The sequence below is a fragment of the Chaetodon auriga genome, chromosome 12 (assembly GCF_051107435.1).
Source record: "Chaetodon auriga isolate fChaAug3 chromosome 12, fChaAug3.hap1, whole genome shotgun sequence".
Classification (NCBI taxonomy): domain Eukaryota; kingdom Metazoa; phylum Chordata; class Actinopteri; order Chaetodontiformes; family Chaetodontidae; genus Chaetodon; species Chaetodon auriga.
The window spans coordinates 22,577,811-22,600,848 of record NC_135085.1 but is presented as its reverse complement, the minus strand read 5'-3'; the positions used below and the strand labels follow the sequence as shown (position 1 = coordinate 22,600,848).

Below are 23,038 nucleotides of genomic sequence, written 5' to 3'. Positions count from 1 at the left end.
CCGGTGCTGAAATACTGCTGAGCAGGTGAGTCTTGATTGGAAGATGAGCATCAGGTGTGATCAGGGGATGAGGAGGAGGCGTGGGTAGATGGAGCCAACCCGCCGAGTGTACAGGAAACACATGACACGCAGGGAAAAGGGGAAGCAGACTGCAAACAGTTAGTGTTTAAGGGCTGGCTGGTCGTTGGCTGCCTTAGAGCTAAATATGAGCTCTGTGTTTCTGTGAATGACGTTTCAGTGGGTTCGATGAGGCTGTTCGCAGCCTGAAAGGAACTCAACTGGCTATCCATCTGTGACGCTGCATTGTTTTGTCTCTGCAGGAGAATCAGGTTGTCAGAGGCTGTCTGTTATGTTTCCATGATATATGCGTGGGACGGGATTGTTTTGGGTGGAGGGGTGGAGGGCTCTTTGTTTCTTTTATTCTTTTTTATGTGTGGTACCATGTTGTGACTGATTTTTCTTGTTTTATTAAAAGGGAGGTCTCCAATTCTTCCTCTTCTTTTTCCTTCAAATGCACCTTCTTCATCTGTGCTATCATTGTCATCATCGTCATGGCTGAACAAACGAATAAACACCCCCCAAGAACTGTATCTGCTAATGTTTCTAGTGAATAGATGTCACTAAAAATTTAATGTAAATGCTAACTAGCTCACTTTAGATCAAAGCAGTATTGAGATAAATGGAGGTAAAACTCTCACTGAAGCAGACTGACAGGCTGCTGATTCAGGCCTTTTTCCGAGATAACGGGGGGAGCTGCAGGTTCTGTACCATCATCTTTTTCCTCTTCCATACTCCTGCCTGGCTTTGCAAACACACACTCAAAAACATATGTTCACATTTAGTGCAAAAACATCCATTTCTGAACAGCCCCACAATTACCAACACGCAAATGCGCTGTACTCACTGAAAAATGATGACAATGGATTGAAGGGGTTGTTGTAATTTGTTTTTATGTGTGTGTGAATCAAACCTTGCTGAAGGACATGGAAGCAACACACATGGACAAAAATAATGTTATCTGAGTCAGATGCCTCAAGAGAAAAGCGCTTTGAAAAGAGGCCGTGGCAGGATCAATATAAAGACAGTCTGAAGCGCATTGCTGGCAAAATAATGTCACATTTCTTTAACTCCTGGTGCCCACAAGTCAGCTGAAGCGCACACAGAGTGAAAGATGAAGTGAAAGTAAATGTAACATGCAGACAGGTAACATGTTTTCTCAGGCAGCGCGACACTTAGAAAGCAAAGCTCATGCAGCTGTTAATTATCTTTTCATCCTCACTGCATGTTTGTTCTTATCTTTCCCAGTTCAGCAGAATGAGGGAACTTGATGTCTTCATATATCGTCTGTCTAAGCTATGATTAATCAGATGAACTGACAGAACCACAGGGTGCAGTGTTCTTGCATGTTCTGTCACGTCAGAATAAGCTCATTTTGGATCAAGAGCCCAACTTCAAACACTGGAGGAGCGTATTTTAAAGAGGAGCCTCAAAAGTCTCATAATCTGGAATCAAGACGGACAAATTATTTTTAATGTTCTCTGTCAGAAGGAAAGTTTTCTCTTTAAAGCATCTAGTGAGAGAAAGTTGTGAGAAAGTAAAATGATTTCTACTGTTGACTGAAGAAGGCTGGAAAGCTGAATTTTTTTCTCCAGTCAACAGTAGAAATGAAAGGTTTCAGAGAGATTTTTTTCTACAACCTCCCACAACATGTTGCCTAAATGGAAAGTATGACCTCTCCAAATATTAAAAATGAATATTTTCTCTTTCAGCTAGCTTCATTATTCCTGACCCTCCCACACACATTTGGCCATGAAACAAATAACAAGCTGGAGTAAACATAATTTGAAATGCCCACTGCCCATTAAAGGGAAAAGCTTTATGTAACAGACTCATTTTGCACATTCAAGCACGCTTTTGTTTTTGTGATGTTAACGAGAGTTTGACAGCATTTTCTGCCAATCATCACGATCCAGTATCATCTGTAAAGTAACCAAAAAGGTCAGTGTTTGACCCTGGCAGCCACAAGTTTCCACGAACGACGGCGCCTGCTCGCTCACTGTAAGATAAATGACTCAGCTGCAGCATAAAAGATGCTTCAGCTGCTTTTTCAAACAAACCAACAAAGAAAAGTTAACTTCTCTTGACAGTAAAGGATGAAAGGTGTTTATTGCCGTTGTCTGCTTTTGTCCTATTCTATTCTATTCTATTGCTTTTGTTCTATTCTGCTGTAAAATCTGCAGAAATGTTTCCAAATGTTTGAGCTGCCAAAACAAGCAAATGGATTTTTCAAATCTGCTGTCTTACTGTACATAAAGAATATATAATTATGCACTTCTCTCTTCGTCTTCTTTCGTCTTGACAGCCAAAACATATCCTTGAAGATCCTCCCATACACATGTCTGTCAAGATACTGTTGGAGACTGAACAAAACAAATCTTTGAGAAACTTTTGATAAACTTTGTTCTCTCTCTCTCTCTCTCAGGTGTTCTCCCAGCCGCTGTGAACATGGCAGCCTCTGCAGTCAGTCCTGGACCGGCTTCCACTGTAACTGCTCTGACAGCGGCTACAGCGGCGCGACCTGTCACAGCTGTAAGTCACCTGTCAGTCAAACGGCAGCACAGATTGAACCATTAGAGCGCTGTCAGCCCCTGAGGGACCCACCAGTTCCTCCACTGTCCTTGCTTTGTGTCCTGTTGCTTTTAAGCACACATCAGGTCCAGAGCACTCAGCAGAAAGCGCATGGCTCCATACCAGTACTCCTCTGCTGAAACACTATTCAGCTTCCGGGTTTGCTGTGCATTAATTCTTTTTAACATCAGATTAATTACTGTAGAGAAATGCTCTGAATAAGCGTAACATCAAATGAAATAATAGAGCTATTAAAAGCAGATTTTGGCACAAGGCAGGGCATCAACATTTGACAGGAACAAAAAAGCTTGGTACAACTAGTTTGGCTTTCCAAAATCATTTTAATAGTACAGTGGCTGAGACTTGTTATCAGGCTGGAAGGTGCAAAAATCTGGCAGAAACTGGTGAGGAGAACCGGGTATTTATCCCGTAGTTGGTGATTTGTTGATTTACTGCAGCTGTGGTGCCTGATTGGCACGAGGACCAGGTGAGGGTGAATCACGATAGGAGGAACCACCCAGTCTAGACTCAGGGGACACAGAGGGACAGGGGGCAGGATGTGGTTCCAGTCAACATGTTGTTTCCACAGTCTTTCCCTACCCGTAACCAGATGTTAACCATAGCCAGAAAAAACCTGAATCATGCTTTAGTCACTATGAGCGGATAAATGAAAAACACGTTTTCCAAAAATGTTTCCTAATTCTGTTGATAGGAAACATAATTCCAGCAGCATTACGATTCCTCCTAAATGTGTCTCCTGTTGCACATTTGTGGTATGTGGATGTAATTTCTAGCAGACATGGTTGAATACAGATTCAGAAAGGGACAGCGCAAGAAGCAAAGAAAGAATTAGTGAGCTACGACAGATGAAATGGAAATTAGAAACAAGTGAATAGAGACGCATGAGAACAGTGAAAAATGCATGATGGAAGCAGCTGGAGACTGCTAACGTTCTGCGTTCGGCTCCGTCATGTCAAAGGTATTCATGAGACTTTTGGCAGCTCCGAGTGACAAAGAGGCTTAGTTTACAGCTCAGGATAGAGAAAGTCTGTAACTCCGGGGTTGCCAATCACAGATGCACTCACCAGACGTATTGTTCAGTAATTACCGTCGTGCAGGTTTCTCCTCTTTAGCGTAGCTGCTGCGGGCTGTGAACTATGGCAGGACAAAAAAAAAAAAAGAGGGTTTTGGTTTTCAAATAAACTGACCCCTTTGTGAGCTCATGCGGTGCAGTATTAGTGGAATATTTATGAAACCTGTTTGTGGATGAGTGATATGATGGAAGCTAATGAGACTGTAGCGGATACTGAATGAATAAACGGAGCCGCAGCGGTGAGGTGAGCTAATAGGTGAGATTTACTGGTTCTGTGCCGATTCTCTCCAGTCACATCCTGGAGCCCAGAAGAGGAGAGTTTCTCCCACGGTTCACCTCTGGTCTCATTTTTATTGCTGATGTTTCTGTGAAAACCTTTTTCGAACCACACTGAGGGAATGCGATGAATAAAAGGTCTTCGGCTGCTGAGAAGAAAGATAAACAGGTGAGCAGAGTGTGGGAACCTTTAGATACGGACTTGACTCGAAGGGCTCGATTCTCTGATTGCAGAGGACGCACCGGTGTGTGAGAGACAGAGAGGCGGCAGAGGAGGACTCGAGGAGATAGAGAGGAGGACGCAGGGCCGATAAAGGTCTAAAGTTTTATTTATGGAGGCTTTGTACTCCCATCAGTCATTGCTGTCCCCTCCAGTTGGATTAATCTTTACTTTATGGGACGCTGCGGCAGAAATAAAACTTAAGATGATTGCCTTCACTCTGCTGATGAGATGGTGATTCAGTGGCGACACATACGAACGAAGCGGTACCCATAATCCTCCACTGTGTGCGAGCTCCATCCCCTCACAGCCCCTGTGTGCGTCTGCCAGCTGATGTGTTGATGTTGATGTGATTCACGCTGGAGCTGATCTCATTATTTTCCTCCCAGCTGTGTACGAACAGTCCTGCGAGGCGTACAAACACAACGGCAACACGTCGGGACATTTTTATATCGACGTGGACGGCAGCGGGCCAATCAAGCCGCAGCTGGTCTACTGCAACATGACAGGTGACACGCACGCACACACACACAGTCATCCTCCAATCATCACTCAACGTTTGTAAGATTAACATTTCCATAATTGTAAGTGATGCTGCTCCTGTCATCACGCTTTGATCCACTTTACCTTCCATCCTCCTTTTTCTGCAAAGCTCTCTCTCTCTCTCTTTCTGCTCCCTGTTCGACTTCAGTGTCTCTCTCCCACATTCATCTCCCTGTCTGTGCATGTCTGGATGCTTTATAGAATTTGTATAATGATGATGTAGAACTTTGTTGATTTTATTTTTCCCTGCTTTCATCACATACATCATTCTCTCCATCTATATCAGTTTTCCACATTATTTAAATAATTGTACAAATTTGAATAGTTAAGCTTCTTTTCGACTTTTTGCAGTTTTTTTTTCTCCCTCTCTCAGTCTGTCTGTTTCCCACATTCATGACTAAAAGTACATGGACACCTGAACATGAGACTCATCCCAAACCATGTTTATTACATATGTGTTTCCTCAAGGTGTGTCAAACAATTCAACAGTCTTTGGTCCTCTGATTGGATCATTTTGCCGACATATGTTGTATATATACAGTATGAAACTGTGGTGATGTTTGCCCATATACCTGATGAAGGTTGAGCACCTCAAAATATAAATAAATAAATGAATAATTTAATATGTCATGCAGTAAGTGAGACCAGTTGCAAGCAGAAACCAAACTACCTTTGACCCCATAGCATTGTGGCTAATTTGCTGTCTGTCTGTCCGTCTGCAGAGGAGACCACATGGATGGTGATCCAGCACAACAACACAGAGCTCACCAGAGTCCGACCGTCTCCAGGTGGAAACCCGCATTCGGCCCACTTTGAATACTCAGCTGAAGAAGAGCAGCTACTAGCCACCATCAGCCAATCAGAACACTGCGAACAGGAACTGTCCTACCACTGCAGGAAGTCCCGCCTCCTCAACACTCCAGGTAAAGCCTGTTTGTTTGGTGCCTCCGATTGTTTTCTCTGAACGTGAAGCCTGGTGGTGCAGCCTGCGTTTGCGTTTTAGGTGAAAGATCGGCTTCATTTAACTCCGGTGGGAAAACAAGCTTTAACTCACATGAAATGATCATCTTCAGCTCAGCGAAATGCTCTGTTTTTTTCTTTCTATCGGGGACTTGATTTACTCAAGTTGTAAACACTGAATGGTACAAACATTTGTTTTACATTTTGTGCTGCCTTTGAATTTAATTTTTAGCAGAGTGAGTTATGAGGCATGGATCATTTTGTTCAAAAACAAAAGCTCTGGAGAAAACAATCTAACTCCCTGCGGCTCCACACTTTCTCGCTCCACCAGACAAAGCAAAATGATTGTTCCGCTCATTGCTTCAAACTTAATCAGGCTCCAGGGAGAAGTCATTCATTGACCATGATGCTGAGAGTCAGTTAAACAACCAAGAACAAATCTTTATACTGGCTTTTTTCTAAATTCAACATTTATCTTGCGCATTTGCATCCTTTTTCTACCCTCTGTCTGGTTGCAGTGAAGACAGTTGGCAGGAAAACAAGAGAATGGCAAAGAACAAATGGATGGAGGGAGGCAGTGTTTTATTTTCTTGGCCTTTAGTGGCTTATAATAAAGTGTTATGGCTGAAAAATGTTCAGTCTGTACATCAAAATGACAAGAAAAGAGCAGTACATGCTGACAGCAACAATGTAAAAGCAGTATTTATAGACATATTGGAGTGTTGTGGTGCAGCAGAGGTTCCAGCAATATACATGAAATAAAAGCAATGTGGAGGGATATTATTGATTTTTTGGGTTTTTTTTCTTTTAGATTGAGGGAATGGATCAACCTTTCCTGACCTTAACTCACAATGTTCAAATATTAATGACGCTCCCAACTCATGAGAGGAGACATTTTTATATCCTCAAGGGGTTTTTTTTGTCTTTCTTTCCAAAAATTGTTTTCACTTTAATTGGAAGCAGCGCTTGAAGTGGGAAAAAACAAGTGCCAGCAGTGTGTTGTCATAGTCGGCTGCCGTAGCGGTAGCCGCTGGTGTTGCTGCTGATGCTAACGTTAGCTCGACAGAGTCTTTATTGCTAGCAGTGGCTTGCCGCTCCCAGCCTGCATTTCCTACTGGTTGGGTTGGATTTGACTTTTGAAGCTCTGTTGTGTGGTCGTCTGACTCTGTTTGTGTTCTCTTTGTGGCCTTTTGGAGCCAGACCAACACTATTGTAAGGTTAATTCAAGGTTACGCAGACAAGCAGCAGACAGAGGGAAGCAGGCAGGCAAGAACAGGAGCATTGTGGGTGATTATGAATTGCTCAGAGAACCTGATATGGAGAGGGCAGGAAATGCCACAAAGGCTGACATGGTTAAACCACCCTTTGCTACATTAATATGTCTCTCTTTTGGTCAAACATTTGGAAGAAGCAAAGTTTGCATCCTTGGTTTTATGAAGCAAAATAACTTCGAACTGCACTGAACTGTTTTCTCTCAGCCCACGCAGACAGACAATAACAGTTCACATGGTTGAACAGTAGTGAGACTCTGAAAGGCTGAATCTAATCGAAGAAAACGTCTTCTCATATGTGGCACATTTATCTGTGTGTGTGTTTCAGAGGGCTCTCCGTTCAGCTGGTGGCTCGGTGGTCCCGGTCCCGGTCGTGTCCAGACTTACTGGGGCGGAGCTCAGCCGGGCAGCCAGCAGTGTGCCTGCGGCCTGCAGGGCGACTGTGTGGACCCACAACACTACTGCAACTGTGACGCCGACCGCATGGAGTGGTACTGAAATGAATACATACATACTTATTGCTCTCTGCCATCAGCTTTCCACCATGTTTCATGAAAAGAAAGCAGAAGAGGTAGAAATGAGCATGAAGAAAACAGATAAGAGACCTAAAAATAGATTTTTTTGTGTGTGTAAATATGGATAGGATAGTAATTAAATCAGGAGAAACTCACTTAAAGGTATACAAAGAGACATTTCTGGCTTTCATGCAGGGCTCATGGCTGAAGTTAGAATTTCTCCTGATCGTTGGACGCTGTGGTGTCAGGCCCATCTGGAGACGATCCGGTGATCAAAGAAACTGCTCTGTGAAGTTAACTGAACAAGATAATTGATAAAGAGAGGTCCTCTTTTACCGAATACAGGAGAGGAAACTTCAGACAGAGAAGTGGTCTCAGAGGTTGAACTTTTTCCGACCTTTTGTTAGAACCTGCAGACTCTTTTCGCAAACGCTCCTCGTTTGACTCGGAGCTTCGGCAGTTAAGCAAACACCAAATCGACCGGGACAAATCGAGCAGAGGAAAAAAAAAACAAAACCGCTTTAACCTTTCCTGGTGGTGTAAGCCGTCCTGCCTGCGCTCCACTTCCTTCGCTCCGTCTTTTCTCAGTTCAAACTGTTTGTGCAGTGACGACTCTATTTTTACAGGCCGGAGCTGCCACTGCTGCTCTTCAATATTTCATCAGATTCACAAAGTGCTGTTTACACTCCTCGCTTCCAGTCCTGCCAGTCCTGGATGTATTTTTATATACAACTTTCCTCAGCAACGAGGCTAACGGGCGGATTATCTGGAGTGCATGAAGCTGCGTGTGGGCGTAGGTGGACAGGAGGTGTCTTGTTTTGGGAGTAGCTGCTCCAGAAACTGACAGGGATGGATGTTGACTGTCAGGATGGTTAGAATTCACTTGTGGAATCAATAGGCCGCTACGAGATGCACTTACAGGCTGTAATGTTTACATCAGCGAGTTACAACATGTAATGTTGTCACAAGAGTGATGTAACGCCTGAAAACAACAGATTTCATTTGTGCACTCAAGCTTTTTGTGATTAGCGTATTTGATGATTCGCCACATCCACCTTTTTGCTTCTTCTACTTATCAATATTCCTTTAGTCATCCTCCTACTTCTCCATCTTCTTCAGCTTTGTCTTCCTCCTCTGCTTGTTTTCTTTCTTTCCTTCTCCTCCTCCTGCTTCTCCTCCTCATTCACTTAAGTTTACATCCTCTCTTCTTCTTCTGCTCTCTGCCTGTAGGGCTGAAGACTCGGGCCTGCTCACCCACAAGGAGAGCCTCCCCGTCCGGTCTCTGGTGCTGGGCGACGTCCAGAGGCCGGGGTCAGAGGCCGCTTACAGGGTCGGGCCGCTCCGTTGTCATGGAGACAGTAAGTTTGCCTGGTTACACATGATGCTGAGATGACAGAAGTGTTGTTATTATAGAAATTACTGTTGCACAACTGACAGAAGAGCTGAGGCCCAACTAATGTAGGTCCAACAAATCAGTCTTCATTTTTCTCCACACAGTGACCTTCCAATTCAAAGATATCTGACCAAGAAATGCTTTTAAAACAGTATTTTGACCTTTCGGGAGATACACTTATGTGCTCTTTTGGTGCAGACTTAGATCGATACCACTCTCCGGTTTGTCCATTTGATGTGAAGCTACAGTTAGCAGCCGGTTAGCTTAGCATTACAGAGAGGCTGGAACCCATTGATGTGGTGTGCACCTTTGTTTCCAGACAGTTGACACACAAAGTTGGCTCATTTGTTTCTGACTTTGCACGTTTTCATGATGTTTCTCAGAGAACTTCTGGAACGCTGCGTTTTTCGACAAGGAGACGTCGTACCTCCACTTTCCCACCTTCCACGGAGAGCTGAGCGCAGACATCTCCTTCCTGTTTAAAACCACGGCCTCCTCTGGTGTGTTCCTGGAAAACCTGGGCATCAAAGACTTCATCCGGATCGAACTGAGCTGTGAGTAGGAGCTGAAGGATGGAGGCTGACTCCAGATCAAAGTTAAAGGCGATCTGAGTGTCTTTTAATCCTTTACGGTGATGTTATTTATTGTATGGACTGTGTATTCTTCTGGTGCTGCTTGCGGGTTTCCAACGTGTTGTTCGGTTTTAGGTTGCATTGTTTGCTGTTTTCCGATCAATTTTCTTCCCCCACAGACCTCAGCTCAATGCACTGCACTGTCATACGCTGCTGGCCTGCATGGGACGACACTGTATTCACAGCGCAAATAACATCTATCCAAGCTCAAATCAATACTAAAGGGAACTCATAATATTACAGCTTTTATTTTTTGTGCTCTTGTTTTTAATTTTACTGTTTTATGAACTCTCAGGGACATCTTAGCTGTGACCCTGCCTTAATTCCTGCCTCTTGTGTAATTCAAAATTTAATGGTCACCATAGACTGTCATTTAGATGATGACAGTCATAACCAACAGGGTGTAATGTAGTTTATGGGTGCCATGGAAATGTGGCCGGGTGTGAGATGTATGTTTATAGCCTACTGTATATTGTGCCATTTAAAAGATATCAGTAATACCCAGCAAGGTGTCCTTGTGCTCGAGTGGTTATAACAATATTGTGGATGATCTGAGGTGCACATTTATGGGCAGCAGTGGTCATTAAGAGCAGCTTATGTAAGTGCCATGTATCAGTTATTAGAGTCCTTTTGAAGCTCTTTCACTTCATGTGACTAAGTTTGGTTTAATTTGCTGTTTTTTTTGGTTCTTCTTGTGTTGCATTTTGGAGGACGTTGCTTTAGAAAAGGGATTTGAAGGGACACACAGAGAACCTAAACCTAATACAGGGACACCGCTGCACCAACAGTGTCTCTCCTCAGGGAAATCATTGTCAGTGTGGTTGTTCCAGCTCTGAATACAGCTGCTCTGCTGCCAGCTTCCTCAGATCGCTGTGTAACTCTGCGGCTGAGCCTGAGAACAATTTCAAAAATGAAGTTACTGGAGGATGCTGGGATATTGTTTCATCTTGTTCTGCACCCTCATAGTAATACATCCTCACCCTCCTTCGGCTCAGCGTGAAGGATGACGGTTTGCTTGGCGGGGCTCTCCTACGTGTTTTGCTGATGCTGGAGAGAGCAGAGAGCCGAGCAGCCTGAGACGAGTAAACGCAGACGTTCAGCACCGAGGAGCTGTCCGCGGTGCTGAAACAGGGCAGCACCAACAGGGCCCAGGAGCTGGCCGTGGTCCTGATTCATGACGCTGGAGCTCAGAGGGAAACGTCACTAAATCTGTGTTTCCACTGCCTGGCTCGGCTTGCTCTTTTTTTTTTTTTATTTTCCATTGTCAAAAGCTGTGCAATGTGCTTGGCACCTGGTCTCACCATGATTTTAGAGTTAAGTGATGTTATATCTATTTATATACTGTAAAGTTAGCTAGTGCAATCATTGCAACGTGTCACTATAAATGAGCATAATTATTATATGTTTTGTGTGTCAGCACGCACAGAGTTGGCTTGATATTTGATGTACCCAGAACAGCGTGATGCCACATGCAGAGACTTATTTTGCACATCAGGATATTTTAAAGTGTTAGAAAACATTCTGCAGCCTTTATTGTTGTAGCTGGTTATTGTGCAGCTAAACTAACAGCTTTTACAATTATACTTCTAACCTGTAAGACATAAAATCTCTGTACAATCGCTATACATTGTAGCTACTGTTAGCAGTCGTAGTACAAGATTTCCCTCTGACATGTGGTGCAGTATGAATATAAAGTAGTATAAAATGGAAATTTTGAAAGTACAGGTACCTCAAAACTGTACTAGTTAGAAGTTACAAGTACATTTACTGGAATAAATGTGCTGGCTGAGAGTGAGAGGCCCAGAATAGACTCTGCACCAACCTGGGAGGTTGCCTGCATGACATTTTTCCTTTCACACTGCAAGTTCTTCCACAGAATCAGTACATGACTTCTTGCCAGACTCTCTAGTCTTTTGTTTGTTGTTATCCTGTGAGAACTGTACCCAGTCTGCTTAGTTAGGAGCTCTGCTGGCGTTCGTGCTTGTTGTTTTGCTGTGGAAGGGTAATTAATCCACATTCCAGGGAGCCCTACATTCCCCCCATCTGCTTGTTTGGTCTCCATACACTTGAGTCCAACCTACCTGCTTGTTAAAGCTCCTCGTTTCTTTTCCCATTTGTGGCGTTGGCAGGTCTTAGGCAGACTGCAGGAGCTGTGTGAAAATATGCAGCTCTAAAGTGAAGATTTGTACCAGCTTTTTATGTAAAATACTGCTGCCTCCTTCAGCCTGAATCACACAATGAGGTGTCAGCGGTGTCCCATTCGTTCTGAGCCTGTTTGGACAGAGTGCTGGTGTTGGGTCTGCAGGCTCCTTTGTCCAGAAGCAGCAGTCCAACAAGACCAATATCAAATCATTATCAGACCTCCATTTGGTTGCCATATGGAGCTATCACATTTTGTTTTTGCAAAGTTTAATGTTCAGCTGTTATATTTAGGATCTGGCATTGTTTAATCCAAGATGAACTTTTTGTGAAGAAGGATTTTAGTCGATTGATGGACCTGAATTCACCCCCTTGGTTAAATTTGGTTCGGTTGGAAGAAAAGAAAAAACATTTGTTGTGACAGTTTAATGAAAACACTGTATCATCAGAACTTGAAGCTTGATTTGGAGAAGAATTATTCAAAAATATCTTTGCAAAATGAAATACATCTGCTTCATCAGGCAACAGATTTTATAGTGTTACAATTGCCAAACAGATGGTAGATGTCTGAGGGTTGATATGACAATTAATTATTAATTAATTATGTTTATTTTTTTCTCTTTTGATGTGATTCTATGTCCCCCTTTTCCCTTCTCCCTCTGCTCTTCCATCACTTCATCAATCATCCTTCCCTGTCACTCCTATCTCTGCCCCTCTGTCAGCCTCCACTCAGGTGGTTTTCTCCTTCGACGTGGGTAACGGGCCCCTGGAGGTCCACGTGGAGTCGAGCGTCCCGCTGAATGACGACAGGTGGCACCGGGTCCGAGCCGAGCGGAACGTCAAGGAGGCCTCGCTTCGACTGGACGAACTTCCAGCCGCCACACAGGAAGCGCCTGCAGACGGACACTTCCACCTGCAGCTCAACAGCCAGCTGTTCATAGGTGAGGAGCAGGATGCACTCCTTTTGTTTTTTCAGACAAAATCCTCCATAGTCTGGTCATTTTGCTGCTTCTTTAAGGGACTCTTATGAAACAGAATCTTATAACAGTACAAATCTGTGTGAGCGAATTGTGGCGTCAGTAGTCTCAGTGCTGGTGGGTTCAGTGCCCTTTCTCCAGTCCTGTGGGACTGGAATGACAGTCTCTGTCTGTCTCCACATCTCTCAGGCACTAACTTCCACACACGCTTGCCTTGTTTCTCATATCCTCTTTGCTCTCTGGAGAATCAGTAGTTCAGTGTTTCTCTGTCTGCAGCTCCTCAAGCTCAGCAGCCTGATCACAGAACTTTTAGTCAAATATTTTTTTTTTTGTCTCTCCTGGCAGGAAAATCTGTTTCTCTCTCAAGTTCAAAAAACATTTGCAGAGCCAATTTTTGTAAGAATTTGAAAGCTACATTGTTTGCATCTCGGTTGTGTTGGTAGCAGCCTCCGTCTCCGTCTCCGCCTTTGTTGAGGCATTGCCGTGTTTTCTAACACATTACTGCCACCAACTGTCGATCACTGGAACAGCATGCAACCAGGACTGTGTCCAGTCGCCCACGCACATGTGGTGCCAACAAAATGGGGACCCACTCTTAAAAATATTCTTCCATAGTGCTAGTAAAGATCAAAAAACTCAAAAAATCTCAAAAAACTGATCTCAGCACTTAAGATAAAGTCGTGAGATCCTGAGCAGGTGGTTCAGGACCTGATCCCACACAGTGTTGTGTGTCAGTGTGGAATTAAACCCTCAGAAAAGGGCTACTGTACAGATAATGTCTTTTTCACATTTTATTCTACTACTGGCTGACTTGTGTTGCCTGCTCAGCTGTATTGGATGTAAAAAGTGCTGAGTCGGCACTTCAGGGCTCTACTACTTCTCTATCCACAAGCCTAGAGCGTAAACTCTTAATAGACTGAGATCCAAGCCCCAAGACAAGAGCAAGCCTGACCTCTTCCTACACAGTCCAACATACTCTGAAACACGATATTTCTTATCCTTTCAAAGTGCTAAACAGCTGCTGGCTAAATGCCATCAGCTGCTCAGTGCTACTGAATGTGAAAGTGCTGAGTCGATGGTTCGTGACCACTAAACAATCATCATGTTTAATAAATAAAGCATGCATCATGGAGCGCCAATGTGCGGCGTGACTTCTTGCAGAGAGGGTTTTTAAATAATCTGTAAATGAAGCCGAACCCGATTCATTAGACAGTCATGTAATTAACCATCAGTGCACTGAAAATCTCTAAAACTCATCAATACCACAGCCCTGTTCGTCTCAGCTTCATCACTTCTACGGTTCAGAGCCTCTGTTTGACCCCTCAGTCCATCTGCAGACCTGCAGCACAAAAAAAAATCCAACATTTATCATCAGGTTTTATCATTCTGCAAATATTATGCATGTCACTTCATATCAGTAAACACACGGCGTGGAGGGAAAACAAAGCAACAAACTGATGAGATTGGACGAAGGCAGCGGCAGCTGGAGGCACATCGAGGTGAATATTGATTGGCTGAATGTGTTTGGCTGATAATCCGCTCTGAGGTCACCACCATCAGCCTAAACCTGTGTATGTTTACCTCAGACTGATCAGGACAGTTCACTGGAATCAGTCCAGTGGATTTATGTGTTTGAATGGAAGTGTGCTGGTTTTTATTCCCAGGTTGGTTTGATTGTTGATGAGTTTGTTTTAAGATTGCAGACTTAATGATCTTAATTTGATGTGCAGGTGTGAAGAATTTACTCCGTTTTAACAACATATTTTCTCTTAAAGTGTCCTTGAGAATACTATTTAGGGCATCGGCTGCTTTCCTGAAATGCAAATGTAAAGCACACAATGTGTTTGTATGAATAAGAATTGAGAGCAGCTCAGCTTGTACACAATCCGAAACCACAGCGCTGCTGTACAAGCTGTGTACGTCTTATTCCTGAGCCGTAATCCTGCCTTTGACAAATTCATACGGAAAAATGTTGACTTTTGTTTGGGTTTCTAATCCATGTATGCATTTTGAATCAATATGTTCTCAGATGCAGGGCATTTATGAGACCTTAATAAGGAGCAGCGTTGTGTTTTGTGAATTCATAAGTCAGAATTCCAAAAACAGAGTATTTATGAGCCTTAATTATTCCTTGTACAGATTTATAAGGCAGTGAATTACATTGTTTCAATTAATAACCTGTGTTATTGCCTCGCGTGGATTTATAAACAATAGGATTGCTTTTCCAGTTTCTTTATTGCCTGATATTTGTAGGTGTAAAACATCCACACGCAGCAGTTTGAATTTAAGAGTTTTGCATTCATTGCAAGCAGCATTTCACATTACTTCTTGTGTTGCCTGCTTGGGAAAGATAAGCTGTAGTTTATTGGTGCTTCATTGGCCTCCCCGTCACCCGGTGCGCTGAGATATTTGTTTTCTGCATCCAGCGAGCGGTGCCATAAGACGCAGTATTTCCATTTAATTTAGAATAAAACCTGCTGTTATTAGACTGCTTTTGAGCTATTGTTTGCCTTCAGCGCCACGAGTCCTCAATGTTACTGCAGAGGCAAAATCGAATCTTCATATTTATTTTAGTGGTGGTGCAATGGCTAGAATAAGCAGCGCTCTGACAGTTTGCTGTTTGTTCCTGACCTTGAAATTTGTTTTGCCAGTCTGTGTGGTAGTTTGGTGCTCTGTGCACTAATAGGAGAGCCATTCAAAGGTTTCTGGTTTCAGAGGATTTCCCGCTTTTATCTGTTAAATAGCCTGTCACTGTAAATTGGATTGTTTTGGACTGTTGTCCAGACAAACAAGCGGTTTGAAAATGTTGCCTTGAATTCTTCAACTTCTCACCATTTTGTGGACTAAACAATTAGTCTGTTATTTGAGCTCTGTGATGCTGTATTAAGCTGCAGCGATGCTTTCGGCTAAATGCTAACATCAGCATGCTAACATGCTCACATGCTGAGGTAAAGCAGGTGTAATGTTTACCATCTTAGTTTAGCGTGTTAGCATGCTAACATTTACTAATTAGCTTGAAGAATAGCTGTTGAGATATTTCTGTCCAGACAAGAGCTTCGAACTGGCTGATGGACGGACGCTGCTTCGTGTTTTAGCTTAAATGATGACTAAAAATGACAATTAATTGCAGCCCTTTTGTACTTTTTGATAATTAATTCTGCCTGCTGTGTGTTTTATTCCATGATGTCTGTTTTTCGTGTCAGCACTGCTCCTCTCCCCTCACAGTACTTGAAACTTTCTGTGCTCCAGAGTCAAGTTTTGACTTCATCCTGTCTTTCTCCACTTCACTTTCTGGGGCTGCAGGTCGAGGCTCTTTGTATTTTGAGCCACGCACTTCGATGGTTGCTTTGATCTCCATTGCACTAATTGTTTTTCCATTCACTCTCATACTGTATGCTTCATCCGTGTGCTCTCACAGTATGATCCCGTGTTGAGAGACTGGAATCGTCTTGTTAAGGCTGAGCTTGTGTAGGAGGCTGAAATTCCCACTGATTTTGAAGGTCTCACTGATTGCTTTGCTCATTTGGTCAGAGGTGGAGTTTACCTGCGTTCAGACTCTTTGATCTTTTCTTTAATCTTTACTCCACAGATGTCTCATTATGCTTTTTTAGCGATGATCTTCTGAGACGTGAATCCTGTAAGAGCTTCAGTCTTCACTCTGTCGTCCTTGTCTTTGCTGTAGCTGTGCTGCTGGATATGAGGCTGAAGAGCTGTACTGTTTGTGTAGCTGTTCAGACTTTCCAGACTCTGATGGTTTCACTCTCAATGACTGTCCACGGATAAAGACGCTGCACGATCTTGAATGAAATCTGCGAAGTGGTTGTCGTCAGTCAACCCAGAAACCAAAGACACACTTTTCCATGAGCAGTTTGCTTCTTAAAGCAGTAAGAATGACGACTATTATCAGCGGGTTTTCTCATCTCTGAAAACAACAATTCAATCTGAAACCATGAACAAACTTGTGCAAACCAAACGTAAGCCTTTTTTTCCACGTTCTGCCAAAGCTGCAGTCAATCATTGGTTCTTTTGATTGTCATTGAAAACACTCTTTTCAATGGATTAAAAGAGCCTGTGTGTAGTCTGTAGTCTGTCATTTAAAGACGAGCAGCAGCCAACGCTTCGCTCACTTTTTTTAATTTTGCTTTGCTCGGTATTAGAAACCGCTGTCGCTCACATGTTGTAGTGAAGTGCTGCATTTAGTTCATTAAGTCGTCTTTGTGCTTTAACAAAAGACGAGACAGCAGCGAAAGTTGACAATTTTCACAAACACAGTGTTACAGAAAGCACATATGTACCAAATATTGTGAACATACGAGGTATAAATATACAAATATATTGTTTATATTATTACATAAACATTTTCTATTCTTGTAGTTCTATTTCATAACCCTTAACGCCTTTTATTTAGAACTATTTGGAGATTAGTAAAAATGCATGAGGATTTGGGATCCCGTTCAATCTGAATGGGATCCACTCTGATCTCTGACAGTCGTAAGAGTCAGAAGCTCCCAGTGAGTTTCCTCAGTCAACACACACCTCTTTTATAAAATGGTAACTCTTAGCTTAATTAAAGTTGTCTTCTCATTGTCTCAGTGTTTACCTCTGCACTGTCGCTGCTTTTGCGAAGCCTCCCTGCTTCCAGTGACTTGCGGTGTGCGGCTTGCACAGTGTGTCACAGCAGAGAGGGACCGAGCCGAGCTCACTGATTTATTGGTGTGAAAAGCTGCCGCTGCTGAACAGTAGGAAGCTGTCAGCTTTGAAGGCTGAGAGCAAAGTGCTGGCATGTCTGAACTCTGACGACAATAACAATTTCAACCTGTGATCTTTGCAGAAATGACAGTTTGTCAGGTTTGAACTCTCGCTGTGTCACCTCATATGTGGTCTCAGTATATGTGTGTGTGTGTGTGAAAAGGTGTACATACATTTTTCACGCTGTTTCGCCATCCTCAGGTTTGCAGTTTTTTTTTTTTTTTTTAAAAAGATCTGACATAGTGTGAGGAAAAGTGATTGAAAGGAAAGGAAATCTACCTCTCTGCTGCACACAGACAGACATATGACCAGAGACACAGGCAGACAGTAAGTCAGCAAGGCAGTCAACAGCTAGAATGATGCTATACAGACAGACCTGAAGACAGCTGATGAAAGTTATGCCCCCGATTCTGTTTTCCACCCACAGCTTGTTGCCTCATCCTGTGTCAGTGTTGTGTCATTTCATAAGAAGAGTGTTGACAGTTTGAAGCCTCTGAGGGAGCAGAGGCGACGTGTGGATCTGCTGTAGATGACATGAGGAGGAGAAGGAAAACAGAGACTTGTTGACACACAAAGAAGTAACAGAAAGGTTGGGACAAAGAGGATGTACAGTTTGTTCTGGGAGCGTTTGCTTTGACTTCTTCGCACTTTGACTCTGTGTGCTGCATCGCTAATATCACAAGCAATCAAACTTGTGCTGTAAAAATCTGAATGCCGTGCAATGTGTTTATGTTCGCAGGAGGCACGGCGTCCCGGCAGAAGGGCTTCCAGGGCTGCATTCGCTCTCTGCAGCTGAACGGCGTCACCCTGGACCTGGAGGAGAGGGCGAGGATCACGCCCGGGGTTCGACCCGGCTGCCCGGGTCACTGCAGCAGCTACGGCTCGTTCTGCCAGAACCAGGGTCGCTGCGTGGAGAGAACCAACGGCTTCCACTGCGACTGCAGCCTGTCGGCATACACGGGGGTCTTCTGCCACACAGGTACACACATACTGTAGAGATGAAGGCACGTCATGCTGTCATGCTAGCCAGCGTCTAATGGCTGGAGAATTTTCTCAGTTTGGAGCTAATTTTGAGGTTTCTATTATTTTTTAAAGTCTAGTTTGGAGAAAAATCTGCTAAAAATAACTTTTCTATTGAATTTTTGTCACAGAAATCCTCACAGCAGCAGGTCAAATGTGTTCAATGCAGTTCCTTCCTCATTCTTCATATTTATTTGCATTTCACAACCAGTTGTAAATGAGTGGAACAGCATAAAACATGCGTGTCAGCAGGTTTGCACAGGTGTGTATGTCCTCGTGCACGTTCACTATACAAACAAAACTTAGCTCGACAGCACTTCTGGCTCTTTAAGTTCTGTGGACAGAGCTGTCAGAGGATTCCTGAAGCTGATGCCATTGAAACTGTTTCTTTTATCACATATTTCTCTTTAGCTCAAACAGCTTTAATGTTGCCACCTACTTTGACCTCTGTCTATGACACCTGTCTAACCACTTCACAGCATAATGCACTGTGTCACTTCAGGCCCCCTTTGAGTTACATTTATTATAGTCGACTCGTATGTTTCAACATCTAAGGTTAAGCTGTTGTGATGTAATGAGAGTGAAAGAGCCTGAGTCCTTCACTCTGCAGATGAACCCTGAACGTCTGCATCTCCATAAAGATGATGTCTGATAAGTCGTTTAGTGCATGTAGGCAGTTTTTTCCGTTGGATGTATTCTCATAAGGCAAAACTCAAAGGATTCAAATGCAAGCAAACACGAGATAAGACGAAAAGACAGACGCAGTTGTTCAGGACGTACATTGTGTGGGTGTTTCTCTGCCGCTGTGTGAAGGTTAAGAATCTATATCATCCCAGTGAACCTTTTACTGCACTTAACAGTCATCAAGAAGTACTTAGCCACCATGTGACATCAAAGGTTTCATGCGAGGAGCGTGCGTTTGATGTGTTGGAGTCCGCTTAAGTCACCCGTTTGATGTTAGATTCACTGCGCTGCCAATGCGTCATCACAGTAACTTTACGTCTTCGTTCAGGAACTAAGTGGACTCTCTTTGTCCTCTTCCTGAACGGCTACTGGTATCCACTGTACTTTTCTGCATTCATGTCAGCAGGCGGAGGCACAGAAAGTGAATTTTAATTGATTTGGTGCACTGGTAAAATACAGCTGTGTTTAAAGTTGTCAGGAAATGAAGTTGAACTTGTTAAATATTGTTTTCTGTAATCAGCATAAATGCTTTTTTTCTTGCTTTTTGTTGGTGTTTTGAGAACAGTCTTGTGCTGCAAGTTGTTGAGATGCCATAAATATCTTATTGAGCTAAATAACACTGGGCAATTAATTATAGTATTGAAAGTGAAAAGTTACTGTAAATATATGAAACCTGCTCTGCTAGAGAAATAATTATTCTCTTCCCGGTAATATTGAATAATTATTTGACTAGAGGAAAAACAAAAGAGATGCAGTAAATTAAGAATAATGGTGTTCGTGCAGGAAAAAGTCAATGCATTCCACCTCCAAGAAATCTATCAATTAAACTGAAGTAATAAGCAGCAGCAAAACACTTTGCTGCTTTTAGGGCTGAGAATCACAGCAGCGTTTCAATCCTGCAGAGCTTCACTTATTGTTCAGAAATGATTCCTTAAATTTAGAATTACGAAGGTTGAACTCAATATTATGAACGCTTATCCAACATATCCAAAACAAGGTGGCAAGTTTTCAATGTTCAGTTTTTGTTGAGATCAAATCAGAGGAGTTGATTTGAGATGCTTTGAACTTTGAATGTGCTGGTAAAATTTAGCTTAAAGGTGTTCCTGCTGCTCACCACATTTTCTTGATTGTTTAATGGCTGGGTCCTTTAAGGGAGTAGCTCTAAATTTTTACAAATACACTCTTTTGTTTCCTTGCTGAGAGCAAAATGAGAGCATCGATCCCACTCTTAGAGGCTGTGGAAGTCAGCTCAGCAATTACCTCCACCAAGGAGCTCGTGTTTTCGACTCGGTTTGCCTTTTGGTTTGTTTGTCAGCGTGATTGTGGAAAAACTACCTGCCTGATTTTCATAAAACTTGGCGCAAGGGTGAAGCATGTGCTGAGGGAGAGCCCGTTGCATTTTGGATCCAGTCACAGGGTAGATGGTAGTAAAGTTCAGTAATGACATAACAGGTAGAACAGTAATCCTCTGGGGTAGCCGACACATGTAGCTGCTCAAACCTCAGCACTCGGGGACAGTGGTTTCATGGGACAACCAGTACAATGCTTTTTTTCCTCAAACAGAACAAGCAACAGCATCTGCCATGACGTTTTCGCCTGCACATTTGTATATCAGCGAAGAGTGGACTATTGGCCTTGGAGGACGCCTGACTTTCTTAACCTTTCTAGTTAATGTACTTCAATTGTTTGATCTGATCTTCTGATCTATCTTGACATTTTTGAAGGGACTTTCATGCCTGACCTGTTTATTAGGGTTCAAATGAACCCTCAAATGAAGGTCTTGGTCCAGTGCCATCTGGACTCTGGTGGTGTTTGTTTGTGTTGTGGGCGCAATCCACAATGACTTCATTATGAATAAGAGGGTGTAAAATCCCTTAAATGAAAATATAATGACGAAACAAGACAGAGGAAGTACTCAAGTCTACCTCCTTGATGAAAAATCAATGGCGACACTCTGAAAACATCAAAAAGCCTCCATTTATCTTTCAAGGATCTGCATGAGTCACTGGCCAGAACTGAATGCTTTATGAGACTGTATGATTGTCCGGTTTTGCGGGAATATCTTTGATGTCTGTTTTCAAAGAACACTGCACGTGGCTTCTAAAACCAGATATTTTTCTTTCCATTTCCAGCAGTATCAGATAGAAGTTCTTACTGTAACCTCTCTGTGGCCGCCTCTCTTCCTCCAGCCGTGTCGGCCAGCTTCAAGCCGGGGACGTCCGTCATCTACACCTTCAAGGAGCCGTACGAGTTAAGCAGGAACAGCAGCGCCCTGCCGTCCTCCATCTACTCTGACATGACGCTGAGAGGAGAGAACGTCTCCCTGAGCTTCAGGACCAACCAGAGTCCGGCTGTGCTGTTCTACGTCAGCTCCTACTACAGAGAGTTCCTGGCCCTGCTCATCAACAAGCACGGTGAGGAGGACCAGGCTTTTATTTTGAAGGAGTTCCTTTGGCTTTTGCTCAGGCAACAACAATAATTAGGAGTATCACGTTTTCTAAAAAGCTTCTTAAACACCTCTCCTAATCATTTCCCTCTGTCTCGTGTCTTTCTCACATCCTTTTTCTGTCTCCTCCAGGTCATTCAGACCTGAGGTTGAATGCTGTTTACGAAAAGCAGCACATAAGCTTCTTTTCCTGTTTGCCTCATTCTCACTTGCAGTCTTATTTCACCCACTTTAACACCTTTTTTTTCAAAATTCCTTCTTTCCCCACCCCACCTCCTCGTTAATTACATCCTCTCAGTCTCTCCCTTCTCGGTTCTTCCTCTCCCCTCTTTGATATTATTCTGTCCACATTTTCAAACCTCAAATCAAAAATCTTGTCAAGACTTTTCCTTCATCTCCCTCCCTCAGCTTTTTTCAATTACTTCTCTCTCCTCCCTGCCTCTTATCTTACCTCTCCTCTCCTCTTCCTCTCATCCTCCCTCATTCCTGACATCTCCTGGTATCGACCTCTCCTCCGCTCCTCTTCCTCTCTCCTCCTCCTCCTCCTCTCTGCAATGCTCTGCAGCTTTACCAGATCTATCAGGATCTGTCAGATCTTTCCTCTCTCTGGATTCTCCCCGTCAGCCTCTGCTGCCTTTTAATCCGTCCAGCCGGGCCGGCTATTATGTTTTGTCTCAGGCTGAAAAATAAGTGTTCACTGGTCTTATCGCCGAGGCCCGATGAGTGATGCTGAGGGAATGAAAGTTTGGTGGGCTGCTAATGGGTGGCAGGTCAGTGTGCTGCTGAATAAAACAGCAGAAAACTTGCTGATGTAGTTTATAAACTTCTGTGTTAAATAATTATGTTGTGAGTTTGGCCTTTAAGAGTAGTCGGAGGCACTTTGAATTTAAAATGTCATTTTCAGCATCCAGGAGTCTAATAAAATCAGCACTTTGCTGCTAGATTAGCTGTAAGTGGATTTGTTTTTGGTGTTAATGAGTCAGAGAAAGCTGATGGACAGCAGGGCATTAAGGTTTTCACGCTGGCCCTGGAGTCGTCAGGTAAATGCACTTATACTGAAGTGTCCAATTAAATCCCTGAGAGCTTTTCTCCTGTTCGGCTCATTTCTTATTTCTTTTCCCACTCTGCTGCAGTTAAACCTCCTCAGCTAAAACACTGAAAATCCTTGTCAATCACTTAAGGCCTGTTTGCAAGAATACATACATTTATTATCAGAAGCAACAGCCAACTGGATGAGCTCTTACACCGAATAATTATCCCTTCTTGGTAAACGTAGCTTTGTAATAAAAAGGACATAATCATAATCATGAAATGTTCTTTATGGGATTAATTTCTATACTTGAAAAGTACAATAAATGTTAATGTGTATGCATTTGAAGGACAACGTGTAATTTCAATCTGAAAAGCCCAAAGACATCACAGGGCTTTAATTAAATCTGCTCTTAATCCTCCGAATATTAGTAAAATTAATTAGATTTGGAGTTGTGGTATT

At 43.1% G+C, this 23,038-nt stretch overlaps 1 protein-coding gene across 1 annotated transcript in view; it reads left to right on the top strand.

Moving 5' to 3' along the window:
- Positions 1-23,038, top strand: part of LOC143328878 (contactin-associated protein-like 4) — an 88,350-nt gene that overhangs the window by 53,030 nt on the left and 12,282 nt on the right. The window contains exons 11-19 of the mRNA XM_076744300.1: positions 2,483-2,589; positions 4,607-4,726; positions 5,483-5,683; positions 7,320-7,482; positions 8,737-8,864; positions 9,283-9,453; positions 12,393-12,611; positions 18,136-18,375; positions 21,290-21,514. Coding sequence (XP_076600415.1) covers positions 2,483-2,589; positions 4,607-4,726; positions 5,483-5,683; positions 7,320-7,482; positions 8,737-8,864; positions 9,283-9,453; positions 12,393-12,611; positions 18,136-18,375; positions 21,290-21,514 — 1,574 coding nt within the window. The remainder of the gene's footprint in view (positions 1-2,482; positions 2,590-4,606; positions 4,727-5,482; positions 5,684-7,319; positions 7,483-8,736; positions 8,865-9,282; positions 9,454-12,392; positions 12,612-18,135; positions 18,376-21,289; positions 21,515-23,038) is intronic.